This window comes from Trichoderma citrinoviride, assembly GCF_003025115.1.
Source record: "Trichoderma citrinoviride strain TUCIM 6016 unplaced genomic scaffold BBK36scaffold_7, whole genome shotgun sequence".
Classification (NCBI taxonomy): domain Eukaryota; kingdom Fungi; phylum Ascomycota; class Sordariomycetes; order Hypocreales; family Hypocreaceae; genus Trichoderma; species Trichoderma citrinoviride.
The window spans coordinates 288,648-302,127 of NW_020194715.1; the positions used below are offsets into that span (position 1 = coordinate 288,648).

Consider the following 13,480-nt stretch of genomic DNA (forward strand, 5'->3'; position numbering starts at 1 on the left):
TCTCATCTGAATGTAATAAAACAGTCGTCGATATCTGTTACCTTCGCTTTGTTGTCGCAAACGCATCTCGGACTGCTGGAGTAAACTGTCCGAAAGGACAGTATTGGGCCGAGGACGTCAAGAAGGTGCACCTGCATCTATTCACTCGGCCTCAGACGTCGCCACTTCTGGTAATCCAGGGAACGAGGTGCCTGGGGCTTCTTGATGGGCTTCTTGATGGGTTTCTTGATGGGCTTCTTGATGGGCGATCCCGTCGACGGCGCCTTTCCCTTGTCCCGGGGCTTCACTTTTGTACCTTCTCCGTCTCTCTCGCTCTCTTCGTCATTTGAAGACGGCGCCGAATCCTCGTCTGTGGAAGACTGTGGTGGCTTATTCTTGCCATGCTTCGCCGAGCTTTCAGCCCGTGAACGCGAGTCGCCGTGATCTCTTTGACCAGGCCCTTCTTCGTCTTTCTCGCTCTCTTCGTCATCTGAAGACGGCGCCGAATCCTCGTCTGTGGAAGACTGTGGTGGCTTATTCTTGCCATGCTTCGCCGAGCTTTCAGCCCGTGAACGCGAGTCGCCGTGATCTCTTTGACCAGGCCCTTCTTCGTCTTTCTCGCTCTCTTCGTCATCTGAAGACGGCGCCGAATCCTCGTCTGTGGAAGACTGTGGTGGCTTATTCTTGCCATGCTTCGCCGAACTTTCAGCCCGTGAACGCGAGTCGCCGTGATCTCTTTGAACAGGCCCAAACTTGGCTTCTGTTTCAAGCAGTAGCTTAACAATATCTTGTTTACCATTTTCAAGCGCCCATGCAAGCGGTGTTTGTCCTCGATCATCTTCCGCTTGTACATCCGCGCCATGTTCAACCAACAGCTTGATAACAGCCCGGTGTCCCATCTTGACAGCCCATGAAAGGGACGAGTTGCCGTCGTCATCTCTGGACTCAATGTTTGCGCCGTGTTCAAGGAGATGCTCAGCAATGGAATGATAACCGTTCTTTGCTGCCAGTAACAACGGTGTGCGCCCGGAAACGTCTGCTGCGTCGATGTATGCACCGTTGTCCACCAGTAGCTTAACAATCGCGCGATGGCCGTTCCAAGTCGCCAATAAAAGAGGCGTGTAGAGATTCGAGTCCGTGGCATCAATGTTTGCACCGAATCTTAACAGTGCTTCCACGAGTTCAAAAAGCCCCTCCCACGCGGCCCTAGAAAGAGGCGCGAAACCTCCTTCGCCCTCCGGAATATTCACATCAGCACCCTCCTCCAGCAAGGTGAGAACAATGCCCGTCTTGCCACTCTCAGCGGCCCAAGATAGGGCCCAAGATAGAGGCGTTCTTCCATGGCTGTCTATAACGTCCGGATTGACCGTGTCTTGGAGCAGATCCCGCATTGTCAGGACCAGTCCAAAATAAGCAGCCAGATGCAGTCCCGTCACGCGCGACGGCGGTACTTGGCTGTAGCCCTCGGAGCCTTTCTCAACCATCAATGCCTGATACGATGCAGAGACTTTGTCTTCGCTCTGTAGAAAGTCCCCTATCAGAGGGTTTCCTCGTATATCGCCTCGAGAATGATGAGCCCAGTTGTGTGCGGCATAGCTGTAAAAGGGATACGACCTTAATCGCTCCTCAAACTCCTCACCAGACGGGCAGAAGCTCGAGCCAAAAGCGTCAAACAACAGGTACGCGAGACAACCAGTAGCAGTGATACCTCGGGGCTCATCGCGCAGCCAGTCTGGCCACGTTTCCTCGATCCAGCGGCCCATCCATTCGTCGGCAAGTCGGAGGGTATCGTCGTCCGCGTTGGCTACGAGAAACCCAGCGCACGCTTCGATGATGTCGTCAATGCTTCTCAATTTTCTTTCATCAAGGCTCCTGTCACCAGCCTTCACTATTATGGCATGCTGGAGTTCCGGGCCAGTCATGGGCCTCTTTGCGAACGTGACCCATACCAGAGATCGGATGGCGAGAGCTTTCATGTACGGCTCTTGCAAGTTGATTTGATCCATCATCTCGTTGTATCGATCAGACATCCTCTCTCTGTGCAGCCGCTGCAGTGCCGCTGTGAATGATTCCAACGTCGTGTCGCGTGCATAATATACTCTGGTGAGACATGTCGGCCAAATGACCGGCTCCTCGAGTTCCGGGGGGCTGGAAAAGGCTTCAAGCAAATTCTCCGCTTCGTCTCGGGTAGATGATTCAGTATCTTCAAAGGGCTCCTCATACAAGCTGTGATTTATTTCGCCCGGCTCGCCTGACATGTAGGTGTCGAGGAATATACTTCCAGCTTCATACTCCAAATAAGAAGATGAGGCAGATGCTAGGCGTTTGAGCTCTCGGGCAATATGCTCTGCTAGCTGTTTACACGCATCTTCTGAGGATGGCTCTATGCTTTCCGGACGACACTCGCAGAGGGGACAAGTAAGAGAATCCCTGGCTTTGGTGGTTCTGTTCCTCCTTGCTTTTGCCGATATTTGCGGCTTCGTGAGTTTCTTTGGATGAGCTATCGATAAGTGCTGTATAAAGGCCCCTTTATCGGCAAACCCTTTTTTCCCACCGGTATTCTCGTTGCAGGTGTCAATGTCGCAGTACCAGGTCGTGGTGTGTATCTTCTGTGCCCAGTTGGGGGTGTGCATTGTCTGCATGTGATTTTCCCAGTCGTCCAGATGAGCAAAGAATCGAAGGGGTTCTTGGCACTCTTCGGAGATGCAAACGTATGGCTCGACATCCCGGTCTATATGATCGCTGAGTTATAATTAGATGCGACATTCGCGGAGAGTGCCAGGTGAAGCACCACATACCGGAATGCTTGTTTCGGTAAATTGAACAGGTTCACGGGCTCTAAACAGACCGGGCATGAGGCGTTCTGTTGTCCCCTTTCCACATCCGGCTGCTGCGGATATATGAAGCTTTCGTCTGAGCCACTTGCCTCCGAGAAAGAGTCTCCGCTGCTGGAACACTCAGTGTTGTTAGAAGAATCACACGACCCACGCATGCGCGTGATAGCCTCATATTCTTCTCTGTTCTTTTTCCACGAAGTAGTGTAAGACATGGCATTGCCCCCACCTCCCCGGATCGCGTCTGGCATATCCGAGTCGTTACTATCAGTTGTTCGCGCAATATCGTCACTCGTCTCAGCCGAAACAGGATGTAGAAGACCTTTCGCTGCCAGCTGCCTGTTGTATTGTTGTCGGTAGAACATAGACTTGCCCCTGACATGTAGAGATCGCCCAATCTGGTCGACAAGTGACTGCTGGGCTTTCGGAAACCTATATCTAACGAAAGATGTGTAGCAATGACTCTCATCCAACAGCCACTGCTGTTGGTCTTTAACAAGCACAGTCTTCCGAATTACCGACCCCAGAGAATGAAGACGTTTCACTGCTTCTTCAACGGCTTCCAATCCGACGCTCAATGCTAAGCTCTCTTCCGTGTTGTCAAGCGTCTCGTCGAGGCGTATCGTGTTATCCCGCTTGGCCGCAAGCTCTGTAGAAAGATGCGTTACAAAAACAATGTCGCGTTGCATGTGACAGGGGGAACATACCATACTCCAAATTGACGTAGATCATATTCAGCAACTCGAGCAACATGGCCTTGATATTTGCCTGTCCTAATAGACGTGCGTCAAGTGATGCTCGCGAGGCGGCAAGGACTCCAGTATAGGCCGCCCAGAGCTTGAATCGACCCCAAAGTTCCTCGGCGAGGCCATGGCGAGAAGAACCAGGCTCAAGGCTAAGATACTGCTCAAATAGATCGGCGCAATCGCTCGCTGCCTGATGTAAAGTCCTCTCGTGCTCAGACGAGACCATTGTATCGTACACATCCTGCTTAAATCAAGCGGAGATGCGAAATATGTCAAGCAGAGAATGTAGGTAAAAGGCAGCAAGCGGGGTAACGAGATTGAGGACTAAGAAGGATTGCCAGATGCAGGAGCTGATCAATCAGATATCGAGGCAAACGCGTACTCCGCAGTCTCCCCAACCAACCTCTCCAGCAACCCAATCGCCATCACAGGGACAAACGGAGTACGGGTGGCGGGCGGTGCTCTCCTCACATATTCCCATTGCGATTTTGACAAGGCATGATTCGTCAACTTCTATCAGGAAGATGCGTCTGTCCCAGGATAGCGGAGGACGGAGTGAGCTGTTGCTGGCGTTACATCCCGCCTTTGTCGACGCTTTGCCAGCCGCAGGTTCAGGATCCTCCATTCAAGACAACAATTGTATCGCACTTCTGCGACATGAAATCGCAATGATGGCAATCATCTTTCACAGCGGTCTTGCTGAAGAGAACCTGTCAGCAGATAATTTCTGCGCATGCACCGACAGCCTCGACAGTATTCTCGACCAGTTCGAGGGCCTCGTGGACGCATCAATCTTGACTGAAGCCACTGGGGGCAACAGAGACCACAGCGAAGGGGACTTCCCTAGGCTTGTTGCCCTCAGAGACCGAATACTTCGAGAACAGTTACATTCCGCATCGCGCTACATCTCGTTCGGCAAAAAGGCATTGCAGCGCAATACGACCATGATCGCAACAAGCTTCAACCAGACACTCTCGAAAGCCTTTGCAGGTACCCATGGCAAGCTAGGTGCTCCAGTGCTCTCTGACTCTGAAGAGGGCGGCGAGCCGGATACTGCAGCGATACGCCAGGTAGAAGAGCTCTCGTCAAATCTGGAAGGACTGTTCGAACAACTGAAGAGGTCAATATGCTCGAAGAATCCACAAGGTCACAATGTCCACGTGCGCCTGTCTGAGTTTACCGACAATGAACTTGAAATGATGATATCTATTTGCGGTAATCAACGTCTATGGCAGCAAGTCATTTTTGGTATAGGGCACGCTCACAATGGCGAGGTGCAAGAGAGGTATATGAGGGAGATTTGCTCCGAGCTCACAAGGTCATACCGTGTCAGAAAGATACTATCAATGGACTTCAACGGAAAGGGTTTCTCGAGAAGCTCAAACACCACGAAAGCGCGCTCTAAAGGGCAAACAATGCTACAAACGAAAAGTCTAAGAGAGATTCTTCAGAAAGAGGAAGAACTGCGACAGGGGAGACTGAGCCACTACAGGACGATCAAGAAGAAGGATAAGAGAAGACTGGGCATGCTCCTTTCCAACTCTCTTATACACTACTACGGCAGTCCCTTACTCCGAAGCCCGTGGAGCGCCAATACGATCCATATTCGACAGCACAAAGACGTCAGCCCTGGCCAAAACCCAATGTCTGAAGCATACTTGAGTTGCGATTTTGACTTTAAGCCGGAGGAGCTCGATATCGCCAGAGACCCAGTGCCGGGAGATCCCTTCGTTCTGGCTCTAGCAGCGCTATTGATAGAGCTTGAACTAGAGAGAGAAGTCACAGTTCTCGACGAAGATATCGACCAAATTACTGGGGAAAAGTCACTATACATGGCAGTCACCCGTTGGCACGGAGACTTGGATCAGTACTTGGAGTACATGGATCCATTCCCGGATATCATTGATTCGTGTCTGCAAATCTGTACCGATCTTGACGAAGTGGACAGCGAAAACTATCACAACAGACTCAGAAGCGAGATACTGACCAAGGTGATCTGCCCTCTGAACCAACGAGATCGGGTTCTTAGCAAGTCATGGAATTGTATCCGAGCTTCAATCACGGCGACACTCCGGGACATACCATCTTACCACAGCCCCATCTCCGTGGACTCTTCTCTGTCTCCGATAAAAGGTTCTTACGAGCTGTCGGTGCCCAGCGAGAAGATCACCAGAGATGAAGGAGTTTCCATGCAGCCACTATTACATCCTCCACGCTCATCCCTGGAGATGACTGAGCCAGTCCTCCTTTTATCCAATGGAAGCGTACGTCAGCAGTCGCGGTATTTAATATATAAGACTAACTCAAGCATAGATATCAAACAGTGTCCATTGGCTAAAAGAATTTGACCGAATCAACAGGAGCCTAGAGAGTTTGCGAGTCGCCGCACAGAACGTTGAGAACGTTAGGGTAGCTGTTCTAGATACCGGCTGTGACTCAGACGCACCTTGCATTGCAGGCATGCCTGGTGCCATAGGACGATTGGCTGCTCATTGGCATGACTTTCAAGAAGCGTCGCCCGAGCCCATAGATGAGGATATGAACCAGCATGGTACGGCGCTTACAGCCCTATTGCTCAGAGTCGCACTGCATGCCGACATCTTCGTCGGACGAGTTGCCAAACACGAGAGGGGGCTATTTGAGTCTACGCACAATATTTCAATGGTATGATAATCAAATAGAAAAACTATCTTTAAAGAAACTGATTGACTTCTTTAGGCTATCAGGTACGCCACCATAGAATGGAAGGCCGACATCATCACCATGTCCTTCGGCTTCCCTTTCAAAGTGCGTGAGATTGAAAACGCTATTGCAGATGCCAATCGCCGGCGAAGAGACGCAGGGAGAAGCGAAGTCATCTTCTTCGCAGCTGCAAACAATGACGGAGCAAATTCCGAAGAGCTGTTTCCCGCAAGCCACGAAGCGGTCATATCCGTACGCGGAACGGACCATACCGGAGCATTCATCAACAAGTTTAGCCCAAAGCCCAGGCCACAAAAGGCCGGAGGCTTGCTCTATGGGACTTTGGGACAGAATGTTCCGTATGACATTGGAGACGCGGGCGCTCAGGCCTCGGGATGCTCGGTGGCAACGCCCATCATGGCGAGCATTGTAGCGACGATTATGCAGTATGTGAACTACACTGGAGGCTTGGATGAGGAGACGAGAGCGAGGCTGCGGACGCGAGAGGGAGTTGTCCAGCTCTTGGAACACATTTCCGAGAAGGAGGATTCTGGACACCGACGGTATGTTGCGCCGTGGATGTTTTTTAGATGGAATGATATGGAGAGGATGTCGGCCATAGTCTATGCTCTCTCCAAGTTGGAGCGGCATATGTAGGGGCCCCATATTGCTCTGTATTCGATGATGAATGGTGTTAGCCGGTACCACGGTTGGATATGCAGCGTCGTATGATTAGGATTCAAGGTGGATGGCCGATATCCTCACTCGTTAAAGCAATATAGAAGCAATATAGAAGCATGGAAGAAGATGAGTCCAAGTGGTGGTAATAGCAAAAGTCAGTCATACTCTTTTCTATATAGAAAATTACAGTGTGTATATGATAGATTACTGGACATTTCTTTGATAAAGTTCGAATATATGCACGCTATATCGTAACACATAACACGCAAAGAACACCACAAACCCAAACATTTCTGATCGTCCCTACCGGTAGCCAGCACAGCTTGGCATCACACAGCCTGAAACACCCATGCATGCTGCTTATTATCGGGGTTCAAAGGAACTATCCCCTTCTGAACTGCAGCAATGTTCTCGTCTGTTCCAGTGCTAATTTCAACTTCCACATTTTCTTCCTCTTCTTCAGCATGATCATCATCCACCAGCAAAGCCGCCTTGTGGCGAAAGTCATCCAACTGGTACGCCATGCTCTTGCCCCAGCCCTTCGGCTTGATGATCATGAGCTGATATGCAAAGATGATCTCATTACCGGACTGGAAGGCATCCGACCTGCTCGTCGTTGAGGCCATGCCGATACTGGCTCCGACAGCCAGCTGCGGGGCCACGGTATCAGTTGCTTTGATATTGCACATGTATTGCGCTGTGCCCTCGTGAATCAGCTGGAATCCCCTTGCGATCTTCACGCCAGTCACCATGTACACTGGGTAGCGGAACACGCTGCTGGGGCTCAGTATGCTGCGGACTCTCTCCTCGTTTACTCGCTCCTGGATCTCCTCCATCGAGGGCAGCTCTCGGAAGTATACCGTCTCCAGCGCCTTCATATGAAATTCAATCTTCTCGCCCCTGTTACGTCTCGGGCCCAGCTTCACATTGAGCTGGTCAAACATGCGAGTCCAGATGCTCACGTTTGTGCTCCGGAGCTCTTCCGTCGCGAGCGACCAGTTGTACTCTATCGCCGTCTCCGTCTCGGGCAGCGGCTTGGTCGGCTTGGAAAGGACATGCTGGGGGCGAAAGGGATCGAGGACAATGTTTCCGAGGGCGATCGGGCCGCCTGGGCGGTACGTCCAGTTGGGCGCGACCAGGTAGGTCGGATCTTGAACGGGGAGCATTTTCGAGAGCGGAAGTGCAGCTACCCTTTCCCCGCGAAGCTACCGTGAAGGCGTCGTTTGCAAAGGAAGGATTGCGAACTGTCTAGAGGTGCGGGGTGAGGCTGGCGGTACTCGACCAATTGTTACCTTTCGCCTGCATCCTCCCTGCAGATGAGGTTTCGTATATACGAAGAGGAACTGGACCGTATCACCCTCCACGTTGTTCATCTAATTTGAATACTTCAATGCCTTGACGAGCCTTGTGCAAACGAATCTGCACGTATAAAGTTTCAGAATTGGTTTACTCTTCATGATTCATATCCTGTATCAAATGGTCAATGGATGAAGATACCGCACGCTGGGAGAGGCAAACAACGACCAATGTCACCTATCCAGCCCCCACTCTGGCAGCAGGTCAGTTACATACATGCTATCCCGGCAGTCGAGAGGCATGACCGTGGAAAAGAGAAGAAGAAATCCAAAGTCCACTCTGGAGAAGTGAGTAAGCCGGAGAGAATCGACTAAAGTTGCATACAAGTCCAAGTTCCAAATAGGTAAAAGTGGCTCAAGTGACCGGCATGTCATGAAGCGGATCCTATCAAGCGCAGCCGCTGAGCCACAACAGCGACACCAATCGCCGTATAGAAGACCAGTTTCAGCTGGGCATCTGCAAAACCGGTGGGTGTCATTTTGATCCTCTCCATGAACTACCGGCGCTGCTTGGCGGCAGAAGAGTGATAACCCCTCATACAGGGCCAAACCAGGAAAGGGCATTGCCAGATGTGGCTGGCTGAGCATCCCCTGTAGGGTAAATATCTTCAACTGAACCGCTCTCAGCTGGCTCTTGTCGTCTTTCTAACTCTCCCTGTACCAATTCAGCTCAATTGATGGGAGCTGTGGAAGATGTGAGCAGTCGATGGAAGAACGTGTTGCAGGTTGATTCGTCAGACGGCTCGCTTCAATTGAGAGCTGGAGTATTTGGAATATGCTGGTGATAGAGTAGCAACCTTTGATATTTCGCTTGGATGGAGGACTGTTGCCGATGTGTACTGGGAGCTGCCTTGGAATGGCCATATCCAAGTACAGGACTTTCAACAGATATAAATATGTGTCTGTTGAGAAGGACTACACAGCTTCTCTTCTCCATCGTCTGCATCCTGCCAGTGCAAGACCACACAAACCGACTTCCAGCATCTGGTCATTGAAAGTCTCTTCTTTAAGTCAACAAGATAGTCGCTTGCTACACAATGGCAGAAGCAGAGACTATCGTCGTATCGGGCCTCAATGAGGAAGGAAAGCCGATCATCGCCAAAGAAACCGTCACAAAGATCGCATCAGCATCCCAAGACAAGACCGTCAAGATATGGGACCCAGAGACCGGCTACTGCAAGGCAACCCTCCAAGGCCATGCCGGCGACGTCTACACAGTAGCCTGGAAACCCGATGGCAAACTGCTCGCATCGGGGTCCGCCGATGGCAATCTCAAGATCTGGGACTCAACGACCAACGCGTGCAACTTTACCCTCCCGCACGGAGCAGCTGTCATGGCCGTCTCCTGGTCTCCTGACGGCACCAATCTGGCCTCTGCTGCAGCAGACGGAACGCTGAGGCTTTGGGTTGCAGAGACGGGCGAGTGTCTTGCCCAGCTCAAGGCGAGCAACTATGATATGCCGACCCTTGCTTGGTCTCCGGACGGCACTCGCATCTTGACAGGCTCAGACGACCACTTTATGAGAGTCTGGGACATCTTGACGGGCGAGTACAACGCTATTCCAGTTGGAAACACCTGGACTCAAGTCTTTACTGTTGGCTGGTCACCCGATTCCAAGCTTTTCGCATCCGGAATGGACGACAAACAGGTGACCATATGGGATCCAGTCACCGGCGAGCGTAAGCTGGTGCTCAAGGGACACGTAGACACCGTCAAGGGCGTCTCTTGGAACCCTGACGGAAGCATCTTGGTCTCGGCATCGTACGATTGCAAGGTCAAAGTTTGGGATCCCAAAACGGGTTCATGCAACGCAACGCTTGATGGACATGGCGACTGGGTCAATGCCGTCTCCTGGGCCCCAGAAGGCGTCAAGTTCGCCTCGGCCTCCAAGGATACGACGGTCAGGATCTGGGACACATCGAGTGAGAAGTGCATACGGGTGCTCTCTGAGCACACTGGTCCTGTTTACTCGGTTGCTTGGGCCCCGCACATCAGGCCGCCAACGCCGCCCCAGCCTCCGGATGATGACCTGGATGGCCATTTGGCGGAGTGGATGAAGAAGTTTATGGACATTCAAGATCGTCTACGCAATCTTGGCGGAGGTGGCACGGTAAGATCAGCTCGTGATACACTTTATATCTGATCCTTAGATTGCTAACGATGTCATTTAACACAGCTCTCGGACATTGAGAAAGATCTCGATGAAAAGAGAAGGCAGTTCAACAAGGAGACAGAAACAGAGCAAACGGTGCTCACCGCTCTGGGCACAGACGTCGACACGGCCGTGACCAAGATGAAGACGGACAAAAAGGTGTACGACGCAGCCCAGGAGCAGCTGGTCGCAAAGCTCCGGGAGGCATCGGCGGACGCTAAATCGCTCGACGCCCTTCAGCAGATTTACGAGCTGACCTACTTGACGCTGGAGGAGTCGCAGAACAAAGTGCGCTATCTGCAGTTCCGAGAGCAGGCCCTTCGGCGGACGGAGAAGAACCGGGCATTTGTCCAGCGGGCGATTGCGAGGGCCGAGACGATTTTGGCTAACACCCAAGGGTGACATGCGTCTGTGACAAGTGGATATGTAGCGGAAGCTAGGTATCTAGTTGAATGCAATTTGAAAAGATGTTGCAAATATGAAAAAGTAGTCATTACTTGCACGCTGACATGATACTGTACCATGATTTTGGACTCATAAATGATATTTCTCGAGATAATGTTCAGGATAAATTTGGGTCAAGCAACCCCTTCATGCCAAGAGCTACATCACTTTTTGGAATCGTAACGGGCCTAATGGATCGTAGCAACAAGGCCGAGAAAACGAGTCGCCAGAAGCTCTACTGAATGTCAACACCGGCTTTGTGAACAGACTAGACACAAGGAAATCCAGAGCAGACTGACAAAGGATGGAGACGACACGGGTATGAGCCCATATCAAGACTCAGATTGACCGAAAATGGTGAAGACGGCAGACATCCAGCGATAACGTTTTCCGGCAACATGAGTGTCCCAACTGTTGAAGAGACTGAGAGACTAGTCAAGCAAATATAATGGGAAGTGCGTGTTGATCAAGCCTTGACTTTGGCTCATGGCGTAACCGTCTCGATGGGCAGCGATATGAAAGGCCTTTGTCGATACAGCTGTAGGATGTCATATAGCTTGGACCTAAGCCCTCCTCCTATCAGTCTAGCTTGTGCTTTATGTCATGTAGCGTGAAACAACTGTGAATAAGCTCAAGCCGATGAGTTCTCGAGAGGAATGACTAGCTATTGTCATATAAGACGACTTGATCTTTGTACTGGAAGATAGACTGAAGCTACATATGTGTGAGACTGAAGGAAACAGATTCGTAAGTTGGCTCTTCTGTTGCATTAGGTCTGGCACGATATTAGGCAAATGGGTGTAACTATTCGAAATCGTCTATGACAATAGCACTGTGAAACGTTGTATGATCCTATCTTAGGTACTGTGAAAGTATCTCTTATACCACGAGAAAATTTCGATATTGATGGCAGATTTCTTTCTCGTGTGTGGTTGATTCGCAGCCTACACATCCTGTAAGTGCTTGTTCCGTACAACACGGCCTGCGAGAGACATCGGATACTGTGTAGGAAGCATCGAAAGAAATCCCTCTCTACTGTGGCCCAAAAGGGATGAAGTGCTTCAAGTTCGCGTGATCGGAAAGCATCTGAGCAGTTCCAGCTTCAGCGCAAGGACGATAAGAGTCGGAACACACATGAGCGTCCTCGAACGCTGACAGGCCATTTTTACTGCCGCGATCAGCAAAGTCGCCCGAATTTGCCGACTGCTACCAATTTCCATATTATCATGTCTATGTTGCTTAGAATACTGACAATTACCGAGGGTATTCAAACGAATTCCCATAAGAGTCTCGCCCTTGACCCGGAACTTGAACAAAGCAAGCTGAACATCATCCCCTTCCGATCCATTTTCTCAACCATCTCCGCCATCCACCCATCCAATCACATCCTATCGCAACCCTGTCATACACCCGAAAGGAACAAAAAGCACAAAGACAAGAACCCGGCACAAGACCCGGAAGAGAACATCGAAGACAGGCAGTCAAAGAAAGAAAAAAGCGGCCAAAAAGTAAAGCTCCACACCGAAGTTTCCCGCGTGCCGTCCCGGGTGACTTTTTACTCTTTTTTTTTTTTCGTGCGTGTGTGTGCTTCTTGGCCGCCGCCGCCCCGACATAGAGAGGGGAGAGTAGAGGGAGTGTGCATAGCTTCTTGTTCTGGACTACTGCAGGTTTGCAACCATTTCGGTGCCTCTCGTCCACTTACAAGAGAGGAGTGTCCCGCTGTAACTTTTGGTTGCTCTTTGGATGCTACCCATCCCTGGGACGTCGTCTTCCGTCTCGACTACTCATTTTCATGTGCCTTGCTTCTTGGACGCGTCGGTCGGCATGTAAGCTGTACATACATGTGCGCGTGCATATATGTATGTATGTATGTATGGCATGAGCATGAGCATGAGCAGGGCCTACTCGGACAAGGACATACTGTAGGTACGATGCGTTCGTGCGTGCGAGCAACCTCGAACCGCACACGATCACTACTTCGTAACCTTGCCTTGCCTTTGCTTCAACGTCAACATGTGGCATCTGCTTCTGCATGCATGTACGAAGCAGCATAGTATCATGGATATGGTATCAGCGCAAGGGGAACGTGCGCTGCATATTCCATCTTTCTTCCCCTTTCCTCTCCTCTTCACTTTTCATTTTTTTTTTACCTTCCGTCTTCTTTCTCCTGCATACATACGACAGGCTCCGTCAACACACATGTAGACGTGCCGCCAATGTCCGTGTGAGCGCCGAGTCTCACAGAAAGCGTGTGAGTGGGCTTCCTCCTCCAGACCAATGTGGATAAGACGCGCTGGGGGAAAAAGCCGGCTTGGCTGAGATGTGACGATGAGCGCGCAGAAACCAGGAACCAGACAGACAGACAGACAGACGACACATGCCATTTTTCTTTTTTTCGCACTTCCACACTCCCCCAAATGTGAGAAATAGTTTGTGAGAGGGTGGTGGGTTAGGTGATGAGGGCTGCGAGACCTGGTGAATGTATAGAAAAAAAAAATCGGTTCATCACGAGAACGGTTTCTTCGCTTAGTCGATGCTGAGTAGTAGTATTATTTGCTTGGTTGGGCTGACCGAAGTTATCGCGTGAGAAGTCTCAACACCACACA

The 13,480-nt window shown here is 50.8% G+C and overlaps 5 protein-coding genes across 5 annotated transcripts; 2 read left to right on the plus strand and 3 right to left on the minus strand.

The window, feature by feature from the left end:
- Positions 1-785: 785 nt before the first annotated feature.
- BBK36DRAFT_1119671 (ankyrin) lies at positions 786-1,370 on the minus strand (the record flags this gene model as incomplete). The annotated part of the gene is made up of 2 exons (XM_024890615.1): positions 786-1,052; positions 1,230-1,370. Coding segments are annotated over 2 exons (408 nt in total), but the record flags the coding sequence as incomplete, so codon positions are not given.
- Positions 1,371-2,384: 1,014 nt separating this feature from the next.
- Positions 2,385-2,717, minus strand: BBK36DRAFT_1099154 (hypothetical protein; the record flags this gene model as incomplete). Its single annotated transcript, XM_024889131.1, has 1 exon — positions 2,385-2,717. A coding segment is annotated over one exon (333 nt), but the record flags the coding sequence as incomplete, so codon positions are not given.
- A 1,366-nt stretch (positions 2,718-4,083) lies between these two features.
- Positions 4,084-6,898, plus strand: BBK36DRAFT_1200254 (serine protease; the record flags this gene model as incomplete). Its single annotated transcript, XM_024897123.1, has 3 exons — positions 4,084-5,823; positions 5,873-6,223; positions 6,278-6,898. 3 exons carry the CDS (start codon positions 4,084-4,086, stop codon positions 6,896-6,898), a joined length of 2,712 nt encoding a protein of 903 aa, XP_024749491.1.
- Positions 6,899-7,251: 353 nt separating this feature from the next.
- Positions 7,252-8,088, minus strand: BBK36DRAFT_1141040 (hypothetical protein; the record flags this gene model as incomplete). The annotated part of the gene is made up of 1 exon (XM_024893420.1): positions 7,252-8,088. One exon carries the CDS (start codon positions 8,086-8,088, stop codon positions 7,252-7,254), a length of 837 nt encoding a protein of 278 aa, XP_024749492.1.
- Positions 8,089-9,314: 1,226 nt separating this feature from the next.
- BBK36DRAFT_1119015 (YVTN repeat-like/Quino protein amine dehydrogenase) lies at positions 9,315-10,421 on the plus strand (the record flags this gene model as incomplete). Its single annotated transcript, XM_024890542.1, has 1 exon — positions 9,315-10,421. One exon carries the CDS (start codon positions 9,315-9,317, stop codon positions 10,419-10,421), a length of 1,107 nt encoding a protein of 368 aa, XP_024749493.1.
- Between the last annotated feature and the right edge of the window lie 3,059 nt (positions 10,422-13,480).